The sequence below is a fragment of the Silene latifolia genome, chromosome 11 (assembly GCF_048544455.1).
Source record: "Silene latifolia isolate original U9 population chromosome 11, ASM4854445v1, whole genome shotgun sequence".
In the NCBI taxonomy this organism is placed as follows: domain Eukaryota; kingdom Viridiplantae; phylum Streptophyta; class Magnoliopsida; order Caryophyllales; family Caryophyllaceae; genus Silene; species Silene latifolia.
The window spans coordinates 201,559,839-201,578,948 of record NC_133536.1 but is presented as its reverse complement, the minus strand read 5'-3'; the positions used below and the strand labels follow the sequence as shown (position 1 = coordinate 201,578,948).

Here is a 19,110-nt window from a genome sequence, read left to right as displayed (position 1 = left end):
CTTAGGGAAGGAATTTCTCGAGAATGCGAAGAGTAATAGAACCTTCGAGCTGTCGGAGATTCCAGAACCAAATACCGAGCAACCATTGGAGGAACCAGTTCCTTCAATCCCGGCAGCGGTTAGTATTCCTGAGGAACCTAGGAGGTCGGGAAGAGTCTCTATTCCTCCGGACAGATACATTGGTATGGTCGAGGAACGTGACATAGATGACATTTTGTTCTTAACGAGTAGTGAACCCGCAACCTATAAAGGTGCCATGACTAGTTCCGACTCAAAGCTATGGCTTGAAGCCATGCAATCCGAGATGGACTCCATGTATGAGAACAACGTATGGGATCTTGTTGACTTGCCTGCTAAGGTTCGTCCCCTTCAATGCAAATGGCTTTACAAGATAAAGCATTCTGTGGAAGGTCAACAAGATATCTATAAATCACGACTAGTTGCTAAAGGTTTCACCCAAGTGCCAGGTTTGCACTACGATGAAATTTTTGCACCCGTAGTCATGCTGCGTTCTATTCGGATTATCTTAGCGATTGCCGCTTTTCATGACTATGAAATTTGGCAGATGGATGTGAAAACTGCCTTCTTAAACGGTTATTTGGAGGAAGAGTTGTACATGGTACAACCCGAAGGTTTCATCGATCCTGAACATCCTAAGAAAGTGTGCAAGCTCAAGCGTTCCATTTATGGACTTAAGCAAGCTTCTAGGAGTTGGAATCATCGTTTCGACCAAGTGATAAAAGAAAATGGATTTACTCGATCGGTCGAGGAACCATGTCTATATATCATGTCGAGTGGGAGCAAGATTGTCTTCCTAATATTGTATGTCGATGACATACTCCTGATTGGGAATGACATACCTCTCTTAACTTTGGTAAAAGTATGGTTGAAGAACCATTTCCAGATGAAAGATCTGGGTGAGGCACAAAGAATTTTGGGCATCCGTATCTATCGAGATAGATCACGTCGGATGTTATCTCTCAGTCAGGAGTCTTATATAGACAAGATACTAGAGAGATTCAGCATGACTAACTCCAAAAAGGGTTTTCTTCCTATGGCTCCAGGGGTGCATTTGAGCAAGTCTCAGGCACCAGAGACACCGGAAGAGAAAGAGCGCATGACACGGATTCCTTATGCCTCGGCTATAGGATCAATCATGTATGCCATGATATGCACACGTCCGGACGTAGCATATGCATTGAGTATGACAAGTCGATTCCAACAGCATCCAGGTGAATCACATTGGATGGCTGTCAAAAACATTCTTAAGTACCTACGGAGGACTAAAGATTGGGCATTGACTTATGGAGGCGATCAAAAGCTATGCGCAACCGGTTACGCAGATGCTAGCTTCCAAACGGATCGAGATGACTCGAAATCTCAGTCTGGATTCGTTTTTACTCTTAATGGCGCTGCAGTCAGCTGGAAGAGTTCCAAACAAAGTGTTACAGCAGATTCTACGACGGAGTCCGAGTACTATGCCGCGTCGAAGGCGCAAAGGAAGCGATATGGATGCGTCAATTCTTACAAGGACTATCTGTAGTGCCTTGTTCGAATGACCCGATCACCATCTATTGCGACAATAGAGGTTCCATCTTCCAAGCTAAGGAGCTTAAGTCTAGCAACAAGTCTAGACATGTACAACGGAAAGCTCATCTAATCCAAGATTACGTGGAGCAAAAGGAGGTAGTGATAGAAAAGATTGCTACAGATGATAATATAGCAGATCCTCTCACTAAACCACTACGACAAGATAAGCATGAAGGGCATGTTAATTCCATGGGAATTAAACGTGTTCCTGAGTTGTAGTACTCTTTTATGGATTAGATTCATTCTCTTTTGTACTCTATACGACATCATCGTTTTGATATTTATATATTTTGTTTTTCATGTGGATTTGTACGACAATTTTGAACACCACAAAGTGAACTGAACAAACATTATATTTTTGGTCCTTACTTGCCCACGTGAGCTGATAACTCTGGCAATTATTTTGTGACGTTGGTTGATGGTGGGTTCAACGAGCCATAAGTCAAAGGGTTAGCTGACCAATCACAGAGGCGAGTTATACGGATATCTCGTAGGACACAATTGTGACATCGACATGGAGTCCTAAATGTTTTATAACATTCGGTGCCAGGTCGTGGATATGACCTCCATGGTGATCCTAAGAGTCGATTCTTTTGACTATCGACTGTCTCTTGAGACTAAGGCAGATTTTGGGTGACTTTGGTTTCTTTCTCACGGTCATCCATAACAGGGGGCCAAGTAGATTTTTTCTGGGTCATTTCATGCTGTGCTTAGATCGGCAGGAGTCGAGTTGAAGGAAATATTCAGCCTTTATCAGGTACTCGATATTTCTCAGGGCCACTCGAGGAGTCAGAATCGAAATGCATGGCCATGCTCGAATACTGGTCGTTTTATCGGTTGAGTTACTCTCTAGTCGGGGAAACCACTCTTGATACAGATCGATTGTAAAATACGACCTTTGCGGATCCGGATCTGCAAATTTTTTTACATTTAGTGGGAGAAATTTTAAATGAATATGAGAATCGGTTATCGCACATACACTTGTACGGACAAGTGGGAGTTTGTTGGAGCCGTGTCCTCCAGTTAGTGAGGATAACGTTATTGCACATACACTTGTACGGACAAGTGGGAGCTTGTTGGGGCTGGTGTCCTCTACAGTTAGTGCAATAACATTTAAATCTCTAAAAGGATCAAAGGGTATACTTTTGTATTATTATCAGTTGGTCCACGTTTATCAATAACGGTTGGCTTGCTAGATAAGTTTGACGTTATTGTCATACAGATGGCGGTGATCAACTGGTCCCTAAAAGTCACACCTATAGGATACGTTTGAGAGATGTGACAGTATGAAAATACAGTCATGTTGATGCCTAATATGACTAAGCAGTTAGTCGGAGTTATTATTGACTAATAATTAGTCAAACGCGATGTTGAGATATTTATTTAATACGGATTAAATAATAATGGCTAAGGCGAATTAAGCAGTTAATTCGTAAATTGAATATAAACGATTATATTTAATTAATGTATATTGAATTAATTAATTATACAATATTGTCATTGTCGGACAAGTATTAATATATCGACTGAGTCATGTTACTAGTTGATATTTTAATAACCGATAACCGATGATGATTTATAATAAAATCCCGTCATATACATTTTAGCGATACGAGTCGGACCAAGAGTTACAAAATAAGGAGGAAGTGAAAGCCCACTCCCTCCCCTTGCTCACGGTTTGGACCGAGTGAACAAAAGGAGAGGCTCTCTCTCCTTTTGACCTAATCTTTGTCATTTGCACAAAAATTAGGGTTTCGGAAAAATTTCCTCTGAAATTCTAGATCTCACACAAAACCTCACAACAACTCTCTCAATATTGCAAGTCAATTAGAGAGTAATTTCTAGCACAAGGGGCATAGTCTCAGACGGTCTTGGGTGCAACGATTAGGAGGAAATCTACATTGATTTCTGTTCATTAGGCCGAATTGCACAGGACCCGAGGTTGATTCTTATTCCTTATCGTTTCTCTTGTATTTTTCGTTTATGACATTTTATCACATGTTAAAATTTGCGTTATAGTCCTAAATTTTAAGGGTTTTATACGGATATTACCCCACAAACCACTCCCTCATCGTATCCCATTCCCAGCTCTTCCCAAACCCGACTTGACATGAAACAAGATTTAAATAAATGTAGACTCGACTCAACGTGACAATTGCAGAAAGGGCATAAAAGAGACTCACCTCCGATTCGGGTAGCAATGTTTGCACGTGTCGCCAAAGCTTCATTGAACAGCTGCCAGAAGAAGAGTTTCACTCGGGGCCAAACCGGAACTTTCCATAGACGATTCCATAACTATTTTTCACGTTCCCAATTTGACATATCACCTCCCTCCAGCGCTTCCCCCGCTAAACGTCTATAAACCGACTTCACTGTATATTCACCATCCCTTTCGTCCATCCAAAACCAAGAGTCTGTTGGAGCATTCGGACTTAGTCGGATCTGCTTGATTCGTGCACCCTCAAATGGCAGAAATAGCGAAGACAAGCTCTCCCTTTTCCACTCCATATTCTCATCCAGCAGCTCGGCCACGAGCATATGTTCATAGCCATCCGGGCATGGCGAGATCACCTTCCCCGTTTGAGTTCCAGGGATCCACGCCTCTCCCCACACTCGCGTGGTCAAGCCATCACCCACACGCCTTCTAAGCCCCCCATTCAGTACAGCCCGAGCCTCCACTATCCCCCTCCACGTGTAGCTTGGACAATTACCTATAGTAGCCGTAAGAAAATCACATGACGGAAAATATTTAGCTTTCATGACCCTTGCCCAAAGAGAATCCGTATCTGTAACTAACTTCCATGCTTGCTTACCCAACAATGCCAAGTTAAATAAACGAAAATCCCGAAATCCCATACCCCCTTTGCACTTTGGGTAACACATTTTCCGCCAAGACACCCACGACATGCCCCGTTTTCCTTCCTCATGGCTCCACCAAAACCGGAAAATCATCGACCGAAGAACCTCACATTTTAGAATTTTGACACTTCCTTAATCTAATGAATTAGAACTAGTATAGATCCCGCGCGAATGCGCGGTTATTTAGATAAGGATATTAAAGAAAATAACAATTATGCAACTGATATGTAACTCAATTTGAAATTTAATTGTAAAAATTTATTATTATTAATGTTTTGCATTAATTAGTGGAAAAGAGAAAGTTCAGTATAATCCAGTTGTAGATATAATATAATGAAAGTCCAATTACAGATATGATATAATGCAAGCCTAATTATAGCCAAATTCATTTAGGCGGGAAAATTTGAGAGATCTCTTATTCTTTTAGTATAAGGGGATAAGTAACAACTTAACTAGACATGTAAAATTACTAGCCTAATCCTAAACTAACCACCTAAGTAACCCCATAAGGTTAAGTCTTCCTAAAACTAGAAGAAAAACTATTCTCAACATATAAATAAAAATTAAAATATTGTTGCCTGTGAAAGTAACCAATACGTTGGATTCGAAGCACTTGACAGTCGTTCATAATTCACGATTAAATAATGGGTAGAGGTGGCGGCGGCGGCAGCGGTGGTGGAGCACGGAGGTTCCGCTTTTTACGAGGTTATAACTTCTACCTTTAGTTCTGCAAAATTTAGGAATTGGTTTTTTTTTGGGTGACGGGGTAATTCGTAGCCGCTAACTTTAGTGCGTACTAGTAAACCCTCGGGCGGAATTGTTTACTGTTAATCGTCATTAAATTGCCTGGTGATTTGCCTCAAATTGCTTTTTTTTTTTGGTAATCCCTTTTTTTTTAAGTTTTTGTAATCTATAGTGTAAAACCGTCTTACAAGAGACGAATTTTCTGATGATCAGCCTTATGCCCTTACAAGACTTTTTTTTTTGGACGAAAGGGAACAATTTTAATTAAAATGAAAAGAAAAAGGGTTTAGATTACATCACGGGGGCGGGTCGGGGGAGAGTGGCTCACTAGCCAAAACAGAGTCCGAAGTACAAAGTTCAACAACAAAGGGAGGGGGGTAATCCCACTCAAAGCAGCCTAACGAAGAACTGGAGTCACAAATGGAATGGTGGGCAATGGCATCTGCAACACGGTTGGCCGCCCTTTTCTCAAATACAAGCTTCAAATGGGGGAGTCCTGCAAGAGGTCCCTACACTCAATAATAATGTTAGTACACGGTCCACGGGGGGGGGGCGTAAAATAGAGGTCACCGCATCAAGACAATCAGAAGCAATCAGGACATTATTCACATGAACTCTAGAGCGAAGGATCCTTACAAGACTATGAAGTTTGAAATTCGCTTTCATGCTGGAAATTCGAGTTTTTGAGTTTTTAGAATCGTCCATCAAAGTTGTTGTATTTGTAATTATGTTGTTCCACATTCTAAACTTTTGTTATTGGCAGCCCGTTTGACCCGCACGGAGGTTCCGCTTGCGGTGGCGGCAGTGGTGGTGGAGCACGGAGGTTCCGCTTTTTACGAGGTTATAATTTCTCCCTTTAGTTCTGCAAAATTTAGGAATTGGTTTTTTTTGGGTGACGGGGTAATTTGTAGCCGCTAACTTCAGTGCGTACTAGTAAACCCTCGGGCGGAATTGAGACCTTGGGAGTTTTAGCCACTAGACTACCCTTGCGGGCGGAATTGTTTATTGTTAATCGTCATTAAATTGCCTGGTGATTTTCCTCAAATTGCTTTTTTTTTTTTTTTTTTTTTTAAAGTTTTTGTAACCTATAGCGTAAAACCGTCTTACAAGAGACGAATTGTCTGATGATTAGCCTTATGCCCTTACAAGACTATGAAGTTTGAAATTCTCTTTCATGATGGAAATTTGAGTTTTTGAGTTTTTAGAATCGTCCATCAAAGTTGTTGTATTTGTAATTATGTTGTTCCACATTCTAAACTTTTGTTATTGGCTTTGATAAAGGTTTTTTTGGGATTGGCGGACCTGCTCCAGGTAATTCTTTTTTCCTTTGTTCTAATATTGATTGATTGATTCTTATAATTTATGTTTGGCGTTTGGCTTTTCCCTAGTATGTGAAGAAGCCCGGAGGAAATATTGAATACACCGAGAGCATGGTTGACAGATTGAAGAAATATTGTGGCTACACTAAGGAAGAATTGAAGTTACTCTATGTTTGAATTATTGCACAATTTATTATTGTCTTTGTTGTACAATGATCTAAAATCTAATCTAAATTCAGTACATTACATTACATTTGCACCAAATCACATTTAGTCAATAACGCTCCCACCTCATATTCTTTTTGAATTGCCAAGTTTATTTTACAGTTTACACCACCATGCTTGTAATTCTTGTATGTTCTCTGTGTTTAGTAACGTCTTCTCTGGCCTCTTTTGTTCGCAATAATCACCCAAAATCCTTTTCCTATGTTAGCTTATTACAGTTTACACCATGCTTGTAATTCTTATATGTTTTCTATCATCTAATGCAGGACGTGTTGTATCGTCACTCGAGCATCCGTATTCCCCTTTCACCTTGTGAAAGACCCCTCAAGTAAAAATGGGTATTGGTTTTGCCACTAAATTTTGTGCCTAATGCGTCCTGTCTTCTTATTGTGTTCATGGATTCATGTATAAAATATTCTGAGCTCTTTACACCTATACAGTGAGGACAATAATGGTGAAGGGTCCCTCAAGGTGAACGCGTTAGGTACTTTCTTGTTTATGTATGTTTATTGTATTATACGGAGTACAACATTCGTCTATCATCTTCATTTTAAAATTTCCAGACCTTAATTTAGAGATTGTCATGTTTTTAATATTTTATGCGATCTGGTTTGGTAGGTTTTCTTGGATTTGGATCGGACCGGTTTGGCAAGAAAGGTTTTTTGTGCCTTTTTTTTTCAAGTTGGACTTGATCGAACCGGAACTAAAACCAGTCTCCATCTTTTTGTTTATCCAAAGACCGGACAGGGTTCAAGACCGGACTAAAAACAAGTTACCTGTTTTTGTAAACCTGTTGACTAGACCGAACCTCACCAGCCGGTACTATAGCAGTAGCTAGATTGTTTCAAGGTATCCAGTTCCCATGATTATTTGTATGTGATGAATCCGATAGAAAATCGCTGATATGCACAATTTATGATAATGTAATCAACCTTATTTATTCATTCATTCATTCATACGGAGTAGTACTAAATTAACTAAAACACGAACTGACACGATGGTTGATATATTAGGTAAACATCTTGATAAGCAACTTTTAAGTTGCATTAACTCTTACCCAAGTTATGTCCCTCAAGCAAGGTCTAGCATTTTGAGAACGGATTCCTTAACACCGCCACAGGTGTCCCTTACAACAATAGGCGAGATTATGTCGTCAATGTCAAAGTCCTTGGTTGTGCAATATATTTGGGGAACAGCAGTGGTGACGTCCACGTAATCGACTTTCCAAGCAGGATTATCACCAGTATTGTCGTGGCTCAACTCGATTTTGCAAATGAGGTTAGCTAAGCATTTAGTTCGGATAGCGAATGCATCCAAATTATTAGGCTCGAAATAGTTGTGACCTTTAGGCATAAGTCCAAACAATTCAAGGTCTGCTATTTCCACCATATTACCTTGGTTGTCATATAGCTTTAGGTTCACCTTCGCATCTGTTCCTGCAGATGTCTCATCTGCTGTCTTCACGTATATACTGTACACACAGTTTCCCTGCAACCATATCAACAAATATACTCACACATATATAAGAAAAAAAAAAAATCAAAAAAAAGGTTTTTCTATGTGGTAAACTGTGTTTTTTCGAATTTTACGTGGTACCCCTATGTTTTTTGAAACATCTGATACGTTTAAACTTACTAAAATGTTCTCAAAATACCCAAACTACTAAAATTCATATTTTAAAACCATTTAAATTTGTAAAAAAAAAACATGTTTACGATCGAGTAAACAATGTTTATGTTAATGACATGACAAATTATTACAAAAAAAATAATCAAAAATGTAAAGACTAAACATTTAAAAGAGGCTAATTAGAGCATTTTGGGTATTTTAAGATGAGTTAACACCAAGGTAAGAAGGACCTATACTATTGAAGTTTTTTAGTTAAGAGATTCAACTTTAAAATTATCGTCAGTTAAGGACCTTAACGTTAACACCGTTATATTTCCTGTTACCGTAAAAAAGCAGATAAAATACATACACATTTTAATTTGTCAGAGAAGTAAAAATTAACAGAAAAATTAACAATATTTGAGTTGAGATCCTTAACTATAAACTTTTATAGTTGAAACTAAATTATTACCCTATCTGAGTGAGCAACGCAAGCAAAAGAGAGGAGAAGCATGAACATAAGAGCATTTAAACATGCACCACATGATGCCATGACTGTTATTTTTTGTTAATATAAACTCATTTATTTGTTTGTGTTATTTGTTGAATATTTTAAGTTGTGGATTGATAACCAATTATCATAGCCTTTTATAGGAAAAGTGGACACCAAAAGTTTGAAGATTATATTTTTAAAATATTTTTTCACCAAAAAAAAAAAAAAAAATATTTTTTCACTGATGTATCAAGTACGGAGTTACAACTATTCAACTAAGTAAGTACAACGTTTTTTGTTACATAAACATAAAAAAAATGTAATAAACGTACATTTGTCCTTGTTGAAAAAGTCATATGATGATGTACTCCTCTTCTATCTAATTTCATCATTCACACTCAATTTATTCAACTTGTCATTTAGTAATTGGCTCTTTCGCTTTTCCTTGGTCTTTGTGTCAAAACCATAGGATAACAAATGATCGGGACGGAGAGAGTATAATGCAGTGCAGATCTTCTGTCCCATTTTGTGTCTTATCTTGTGTCTCATCACTTTTCCTATTGACACATAATCACTATGATATATATTATTACCATTTCTATTATCTTATGTGTGATGTGTCAAGATCTTAAGGTAGTGGGACATGAGATGGGACATAAAAGTGAGACAGGTGATCTTAACTGAGTATAATGTATGGTGTATGAGTTATATGGTTTATTTTAATAAGCATTTCACCAAAAAAAATACTCACTCCAATTTGCTATAATGTTCCCTATTTCCCGAAACGGATTATTCAAGTAATGTTCCCCTTTTCTTTTTTGGTAACTTTTACTCTTATTTTATTCATCACTCTCTCCCATTACCAAACCCCAAACAACTTTTTTACTCTTATTTTATTACTTTCCTTAATGTTTTGGCCCCACAACTCCTTATTTAACTCATAATAATTCATCTCTATCTCCTATCAACAAACCCCACATTTGTTCTTTATTCATTTTTCTTAAGTATTGTGTCCATCTCAAAGGAGATCATTATGATGAATTGGAGGGAGTATAATAAACGTGTAAGCACCAAGTTAGGGTAAAATGGTAATCGGGGTCGATATACTTTGTTCATGTCTATACTCAAAAACATATATTGTAACACCCACCGTTTTTCTGATTTGATTTCGTATCCATCTTATATTTACGTATTCTCTTAGCTAATTTATTTAATCTTTCCACTTTATTTAAATTATTTAAATAGTTTTCGAGATTTTATTTTTAGTTAAAATAATATCTATTTTTGTTTATAAAAAAAAAATAGCGCTTTTCGGCTTTATTTTTAAAATAGTGAAAGTATATCGGTATTAAAACCCCATTTATATTTTACTTAAAATCTCGACATTTTAGCTCGAATAGCTCGAGCTAGATTTTAAAAGCCCGTATTTTTATTTTGGACCTTATTTATTTTAAATCGATCAGATCTTTAGTGCGCAACATCTCACTTTGATTTTATGTTATGTAAGCCGTCATATTCGTCTTACTCTTTCGTGAAACAAGCTCTAATGGTTGCCTTATTTCTTTAGCTGTGTTCTCCTCCATCGTTTTGTGTGATTTTTGATGCGTTGGATTTTTCTTACTTCCGTCTTCAAGTATATCATATATGTCTTGGTATTCGTGCCTATCCATCTTATTATGGTAATCATTTTTCCAATTACATGTGTTTGATTGGTCGAAATCCAATTCTTCGAGCAGTTCGATGTTGCGATCCTATTTCGAGTACCTAACTTCAAACCTTTATATCTGATATCTCCCTCGTTTCTTAACGGAATTCAGTGATTCTCGCATCTTTTGATTCGTCTCTCTGTCTTCGTCGCAGTAGTTAAAGTATTTCTTTGTGCCTTCTTTTGTAATTCGTGCCATAGTAACGAAAATGAGTCAACGCCCTCCGCCTCGTGAAAACAGAGTATCAAGAGAAGCACCTGTTCTTGACCTTTTGAAGCACATATCCAACTATCCATGACCGGTTCTATGACTATATTCACAATATTGGAAGTCCCACGATTCCAAAACACTAAAGAACACAAAAATCCGTCAACATTTGACCCTTCTGTGGACAGCGGGCCGCCCACGGGGGCGCTTGGTGAAAACGGGGAACAAGCGTTTGCATTTTGTAAGGAGTCGCCACCAATTTTTATGGGAAATTGGAACCGTTCGAATACCTCGTGTCATGTCAAGACACAAAGTAGTGACATGAACACTAAGCAATCGTTACCCTTAGCATTCTATGTCTAGAATGACTCTCGTGGATGCCAATGAACACGGGTGCTCACGGAGATCTGGAGTAAGGGGTGAGGGTACGTATTAGGAAGCTCTTTTGATCGAACACCTAATCCCGCCCGCCTCGATAGCGGCCTCTACTAATGATTAGGGAAGTTTATTCGTACTTGATATATCGTCGGCTATATGCATGCAATGCAACATCCATAGATTAATCCTAGCATGTGAAGATTTAACTAAGTCGGTGGACAATTAATTAGCATACGATTGGGTCGAAGTAGGATTTAATGCCCATTTACATGTGAAAGCATACAAATGATAAAAAGCAATAAATACAATAAATATAAATTACAATAATGAAAATTACATTAATTACAAAGGATTTATTGATTTATGTCGAAAATACCTTTAAAACGGATAATTTGAGAGAAGGAATAAAGGAATAAAAAGAACAAATTAACGAACAGGAATTAGCGTGATATTACAGGTAATAGTTAATTAATACGTAGCCTAATTAATTAGGTCAAGGCAGAAACGGAGTTCAGGGACAGAAATCATCCTGGAACAGCGAAGAGATTGCGCCCTGGAAGAGCGCGGCGATTCTTGCGTCATTCCAAGGGCGAGTTCTGTGGCGAAGCTGAATCGCAAATCTTTATGTTCGATTGGTAAATTTAATGATTGATTGATATAATTACTCGGATGAAAGTGATTTAATGCATTTAATTACATATGAATTAGTCATAAAAACAGTAAACATGAATGAGACGGATGCACACGGATTAATTACATGAAGGAGCGATGTTAATGAATGAGTCCTCTATTGAAATCAATTAACTAGGTTGGATGTGACGAATTAATGACGAATATACAATGAATATGGATGCAAATATATCAATGATAAATTCCAGAAACTCAATATGAACAAATTGAATCTCTAAAATCCGGGTTTGAATTTAATGACGAAAACCCGCAAATATGAATTACTTGGGATTTAAGTCGGATTTGAATAATTAAAACATGTTAACGACGAAGGAATTATGTGATACAATATACATGTGAATATTAATGATGATGAACGAAGAATTTAAGAAAACAAGTGAAAAACAAATAAACAAAGACGAATTACAGAGGACGGGGAAGAAGAAAAGAAGCAGGAACTGCGGCAGCCTCACGAAGAGGCGCAGCAGGAACTGCGCTCCTTCGAAGAGGCGCAGCAGTTGCTGCGTCTTTTCTCGACTGTCAGTCTTCTGAAAATCCATAAAAAGAGGTTTTAAAGACGGTTTTAGAAATCGGTTTTAATGATATTTTCGACGTAAACCTTACAATGATGGTACGATAAATAAAATACAGTAAATAAATAAGGATTATACACCCTCAGACTTACATGTTGACGGAACGAGATGAACTAAGATATCGATTAGTGATGCTCGACGCGAATGCAAAGAAAGAGTGCCCTCGTAAGAGGAAAACGATTGATTAATTTAAGTTGATTGAGTGTAGTTGGTCAAATTGGTCGGTCATGCAACGGAGAGGCTGGTACCCGGAAAGATCCGAGCTTACGTGGTCGGAAGTCCAAGCACGTAGGCGCCAATTAGTAAGAACAAAGTCTAGAATGCAAAGGGAGAAGAGAAGGGCGGACACTCGCGTGAGAAATATGAGGAACGAAGGCTCCTATTTATACTAATCACACGACGGAATTATGGTAAGACTAGGATACGGAAGGAAAGATCCGGAAATAACCGACTTAGGTTAAACGCGGAAACTTGGACAAAAAGAAAACCCTGGGAAAAGGCGCAGCAGAGCTGCGTCCCTTGGAAGAGGCGCAAAGACTTGTCTTTGCGTCCTTTCCCGGTAGGTTCCTCGCGCGTAGAAAACGCGTTTGACAGCCTGTCGTATTTTAGGCATAACTTTCTCTACAAGACTCGTATTAAGGTGATTTCGGTGGCGTTGGAAAGCTAAGAAAGAGATCTAAAACTTTCTGTGAAATAGGCCCGACCCAAAAAACTCGTTATGACCTCGTAAATTGGGCCTAAAGCTCGGGTTGTCAATTTAGCTAAATGAAATGCACATTTTGTAATGTAAACTTTTAGTTTAGCCTAATGAAGTGACTTGAGACTCAAAACGAGATATAATCTCAACATTTTATGACATCCTAACCTTAGGTAGACAAGCCCATTGCTTTGACTCGGGATTTGACGGTTATAGGAAATGAAGACGGTTTTTGACCCAGACTCCAAATGTACTCTAATTACTGTCAAAACGACCGTATCGGCACGTAGATGACAACTAAGAGGCAGACATTAATATTTGAGCAAACACTTGACGATAATCTTACGAACTGTCACAAATCGTTCCGCGAATCAAACATGCGGCCCAATCATCACCGGGTGGTTTGCGGGAGGTGCAGAAATGAGGTGTCTAACAGAGCCCCCACTTTGACTGAGGCTTGGACAAGGCGAAAGTCAAAGTATAGCCATCAGGTCAATCGAAGATTACAACCTGACGACTATGGCGACGCGAGGCGGCTCAAGGGGTCTGAGCCAAGGACCTGTCGTCGGGAACATTTTAGAGTCTGTCGACTATCGGGGAGGGTCGTTTAAAGTCCATTAGACTACGTAAGGAAGCTCGCCAGCCATAAGAAGAGACCATACCTGAGACTTCTTTCTCGAGATGCTTCCGGAGGTGCGTAGGAGCTAAGGTTGAGCGTAGGAGCTAAGGGTAAGACCTAAAGGACATATAAGGATTGTGCTGGGGTATGGGGCCCTAAAGGAAAGCATCGACGGGAAGGAGGTCAAATATAAGTTCAACTTAAGGGGTAACCAAAGTTTGAGTGTAGGAACTCTAAGGAAGTGATGATCCTAAAGGAATATGATCCTAAAAGGAAAAGGTGATCCTAAAGGAATATGATCCTAAGGGGTAAAGGTGATCTCAAAGGAGTTTGGGAACTTAAAAGAAGCTAGGTGTGTGAACCTGGGTATACGAACCTAAAAGAACGGCTGGTATGGGAACTTAAAGGCTTATGAACCTAAGAGGATTTGGGATCCTAGGGTTAAGTTTAGGAACTACTGGTTTACTAATTGTTGTTTTGGACACATGCATCCAAGCTTAAGCTTTCTGAGGCATGGGAACTCCAATAGGATTTATGGGTTTATGAACCTAAGGATGTTGGTGTGAGAGGTTAAAGGTTTATGAACCTAAAGCAGGCCATTTTGGGATCTAAGAATCTAGGGGGTAAGAATCCTAACTTTGGGTTTACGAACCTAAGGAAGGAGGCTTTGGTTTGGGAACTTCTGGAGAACGACACCTTTGCCGAACTCCGTGAGGAAACAATAATATTGAGGGTAGCAGGACGTCGGTAGAAACTGCTGGGGAATCTGCTTGCGTCAGTCTCAAGCGAACTCTGGCAAAAACTTAAGGTTGAATCTGCTTGCGTCGGTCTCAAGCGAACTCTTGTTGGGGAATATATTGACGATTAGGAACATCTTGATCGTCATGGAAGAAATCTTGAGTGAGCAATCTTTGCAAAAATATCGCTATTTGGGGACAAATATTTTGACGACTAGGAACATCTTGATCGTCATGGAAGAAATCTTGAGTGAGCAATCTTTGCAAAAAATCTCTACCTGGGGAGAATGAAGACTTGGGTGAAGCCCCTAGTCGGAGCGAGCACTGCTTCTGATACTTACCTGCATGGTTAGTAGCCACACAAGAATTCAATCTAATATATGCACGTAAGCGATTATCACATGGACCTCGAATGAGCGAACACATAGGTTTTGCAAAAGGTGTTTCTTTATAAAAGTCGTTTAAAACTTGTTCAAAGAAGTTTGTCGTTTGTAATGCATTATGCATATTCAATGGGCTTTAGACACGTGACTGACGCCGCGTAGACCTACTAGGACACGACGCAAAATGTAGACTTAAGTTTGACTGACGCGACACTAACTTATATTTGACGCGACACAGAGATGACTTTGACAGACTTTGTTTAAGTATGCGCAACCCCTAGCCAAGTGTGGGTGACAATGCGTATCGATTCCAAAGGTAGAATAATTGCAAGGATGATGAAGGCATATTAAAGGCAAGGCATGAGCCATGGATCATCTGTCTACTAGGACATCTTTTGCTGCCACTTGCTGTAAAAGAGACCCCTCTTGAGGCACGATGAGTTGGAGAATCGATCTAAGACCTTATCATCGCCTGGACCGAGCACTAGCTAGACTCAAATGAGAGAGGAATAAAGGAAGAGTGGCATCTCGGAAGAGAAGCCCCCAGGATGAGAAGATGACTCTGGACTTTTGGTAAAAGAGACTGGACGACAATAAGGAGCCCCAGTATAGAGGTATTGGTTGTGGAAGGGATGTTAATTGAGATTGAAAGTTGGAAGTGGGGATGGTTGATAATTGAGGTTGAAAGTTGGGATGGTTGATAATTGAGGTTGAAAGTTGGGATGGTTGTGTCCTTGAGGACTGCCTACGTATTTACGCGAAGTGAAATCAAACCAGATCGTAGTTCTGAGGTTTGGTTAATTTTGTTTGGGTGTTGTGGTTGTATCCTTCTTGTGTAAGAAAGGACTGCCTACGTATCCACCTGGAAAGGTGAAATCAAACCAGATCGTAGTTCAAGTGTGTGCCTAAGCTATGTTGTTAGGGCCTTAAAGTGCACGGGTCAGGAGAGTATTTTCCTTTGGTGACTCGAAGAATCGATTTGAGATAACTCCCTCTGATCATAGACCAAAGAGGTATAATTAATTTTGTAAAAAATTTCCTTGTCGTGTGAGCACACTTAGAGTGGACCCTAAGGGTGTTGGGTATGTCCCGTTCTGGGTAGCAAAGTATTGAAGACTCCGTGTATGGGTCAAGGTGAAACTGGATTGGATATTTGGAATGTGGAGCTCGGTAATAAGAGGCTTTGATGAGCAAATATCTGGAGCTTGATTTTGTGGAGTTAAGGCTTGATGGGATTACGGCTTGTAATGTGGCTTGGAAATGGAGTCTCTTGGCTTGATGTAGCCTGAGCACATAAAGGTAGGTTAAAATGGCGTGGGATCAAGTTTCCATGTCTTGGCCCTAAAGGATGGGTATACTTGACGAGCTTGAGAAGATTCTCAAAATTCCTAACTATCTCCCTGTAACGGTCTCGAGAAGGACTTAGGGTGTGTGATGTGTGAAAGGCTAAGTGAGGGTGCTAGATGACCATCTTGATTGATGTCTTGATTCTATATAGACTTCAGTAGTATTCTGTATAGCATTTGATCATAGGCTTGTTCTTGATTTAGATTTGGATTCTTGGTCTAGAACTTATCTTGGCTTTTGCTCAAATTATTGATTTAGGTTCTTTGAGGATAACTTTGACTTTGGATATTGACATGGCGGATTGAGCCTTCTTATTTTGACTCTTTTGTCTTGGGCTATAGGCATAACTACGGCTTTGGATATTGATCTTGGTCATTTCTCATGATTGAGCCTTTTGTCTTTCATCATGGCTCGTATTGTCTTGGATGGACTTGGGTCAGACTAGCACCTTTTGATGTGAAACGGGTTGGTCTTTAGTAACACGGGTTGTTTATTGTGGGAAATGGGCTTGCCTTCCGTCATGGATCGTTAACAAGGGAGATGGTCTGGATTCGTCCTAGAATCTCTTAAGATATGCTCGTCCTAGACTAGGGTTATATTGTGGTTTCTATTGCCAGACATGGAATAGGTAAGAAAAATGAACACGGAGTTTCAGGTCCTCTACAACATGGAATGGAACATCATCTAAGTGCACTCACATTAACTGTCATGGGTTGTTGTTGTCATTTTAAAAAAATGTCTCAAACCAATTCTTGTTGTCACAGGAAAAGGGTAGAGGAAGAGATAGGATAGAATATGTGGATTGAAAAGTGTGCTTTTATTGAAATGAATAATAAATGTATTTAACGTAGACTCGAGAAGACATGTGACTCGTGGGACAGCCCCCAGGTTGTCACTAGAAACGGAAATGGACACAAAGAAAGTTACTAGAACAAATATGAGATAGAAAGCCTAAAACTCGGACTCGGACTCGGACTTTGACTCGATCCTAGAACTAGACTCGTAATCATCGGCCCACGCTTGAACATTTTCTCTTCCAGCAACGGGCTTTGACATCCGGCTTTGAGCATTCACCCATTTGAGCACCTCGTCCTCATCATTGGGAACACTGAAAGGATAATAGTCAAGAAGAGTTTCTTGATAAGTGGTATATCCATGAGGATTGTCCAAGCTACCTTGTGGGTTAAAGGTTGAGAGGGACAACCTCCCGCTTTCGATCATATCCTGAATGACATGTTTTAATTTGTAACATTTCTCTGTATCATGCCCTTTGCCTCTATGGTATTTGCAGTAGGAATTCCCATCCCAGAACTTGGATTTCTTTTCGGGGTCAGGTGTAGGACCGATTGGCTTCAACATTCGTCGCTCCATGAGTCTCTGAAGGGCATCGGTGTATGTAATACCAATGTTGGTAAATTTCCTAGGAGGTGTGCCCTTATTTTCGGAAGCCTTTGTAAATGCCCTTGGAGGGTTGTTAGGTTTCTTTGATGAAGGCTCCATGAGGTTGCCTTTGTAGATTCCGATTCTTGGATGAGAAGAACCGAGGAATGTCGCTCACTTATTGCTTTCTCCTCGAGACCATGAGGTTGAGGGTTTGTCTGGACATTCTTTATCTTGAAAGGTTGGGCATCAAGCTTCTTACCCATCTCAGCAAACTGGTTCTCTATGTTGGAAAGTCGAGAGTTTAGGATATCAATGGCTCCTTCTATTTTGGAAAATTTATTGTCAAAGGCCCTGGAAAGCATGAGCATTCCATTTTGGATATCGTCATCTTCAAGCACGTTGATTTCTTTGTCATCACGAGGATCGAGGAGATGAGAACAATCCAGGAATGATTCTTCATCATGTTTAGTGATATTGGACCCAAGAGGGTCGGTCTTCTTGGATTGGCCGACAGAAGGTGGCTTAGGAAGCTTGCCCTCTTCGATCATATCTTGGATGGTGTGTTTCAAGAGAAAACACTCTTCGATATCATGACCTCTACCTTGGTGATATAAGCAGTATTTGTTGCCCTTCCAGAGATTCACCTGTTTCTCTAAAGGTGGATCCGGAGTCGGCCCTATTGGATGTAGCTTGCCTTGGGCAGAGAGTCTCTTCAAAGCATTGGCATAAGACATGCCTAAATCGGTAAGCACCCTTTGATGCCTCCCAGGTTTCTTTTCAGTTGTTTTCGGCTTTCTAGGACGATAGCTATTGCAAGAGGTAAGCTTTGGATGACCTAGACTAGAGGTTTCTCCAGGTAGTGTGTTCTTTTCCACCATTCCATTTTCGAGGGTGAGGACGCGAAGGCTCAAATTTTCCACTGTAGCTTGAACTCGTAGGACCATGGCATAAACATCTTGGAGAGACACAGTGATTGTGGCTTGAACTTCTTCGTGACCTTGCTGATTGACAGAACTTGCTGGATTCCTACTCGACAGAAATGACGCACATTACAACTCGATTCGACGTGGGATCACGCATACTAAGGCAACCAACAAAGGAAGGGACAAGATGACAAATCTAGAGTTGACTTGTGAATTCATGAAATGTCGTGAGCGACTTCTCGTGTTTGAATCCACGGTGCTTGACCTTAATTTAGACTCGAGTGTTGACTTTGACGGAGTGACCCTTATATGATTGACCTTATTGACGGGATTGATGACACATGTTGATTTTGGACTCGAGGTTTGCTTATAGGTGTTAAGAAGACTGTTGTAGTTTAGACTCAAATATGAGGCCCATTGAGACTCGTGTGTTGAGCCTCGGAACGTGTGACTCGAGTTTTTTTAGATCCTAACTGAATTGGGGTAGGGGGTCCAAAATGACGGCGTGACGCCTTAGGACTTGACTTGAGTTTGAAAAGACCCAAAATGTAAGGGAAGACGAGTTTATGACTCGACGGAGTTTCGACTAGGACATAGTCGGTTTGAACTTTGACTCTAACTTAGCCCAAT

General features: G+C 39.8%; 1 protein-coding gene across 1 annotated transcript; it reads right to left on the bottom strand.

The window, feature by feature from the left end:
- Window positions 1-7,472: 7,472 nt before the first annotated feature.
- Window positions 7,473-8,944, bottom strand: LOC141615323 (PLAT domain-containing protein 1-like). Its single transcript, XM_074433729.1, has 2 exons — window positions 8,818-8,944; window positions 7,473-8,225 (listed from the first exon to the last, which is right to left on the bottom strand). Exons 1-2 carry the CDS (start codon window positions 8,896-8,898, stop codon window positions 7,809-7,811), a joined length of 498 nt encoding a protein of 165 aa, XP_074289830.1. The 5' UTR covers window positions 8,899-8,944; the 3' UTR covers window positions 7,473-7,808.
- Between the last annotated feature and the right edge of the window lie 10,166 nt (window positions 8,945-19,110).

Bases quoted from the DNA above. Each gene is read 5' to 3' on its own strand.
- LOC141615323 (XM_074433729.1), bottom strand. From the start codon at position 8,898: ATGGCATCATGTGGTGCATGTTTAAATGCTCTTATGTTCATGCTTCTC. The intron at 8,226-8,817 runs GTAATAATTTAG...ATATGGTTGCAG, and splicing joins GCGTTGCTCACTCAGATAGG to GGAAACTGTGTGTACAGTAT.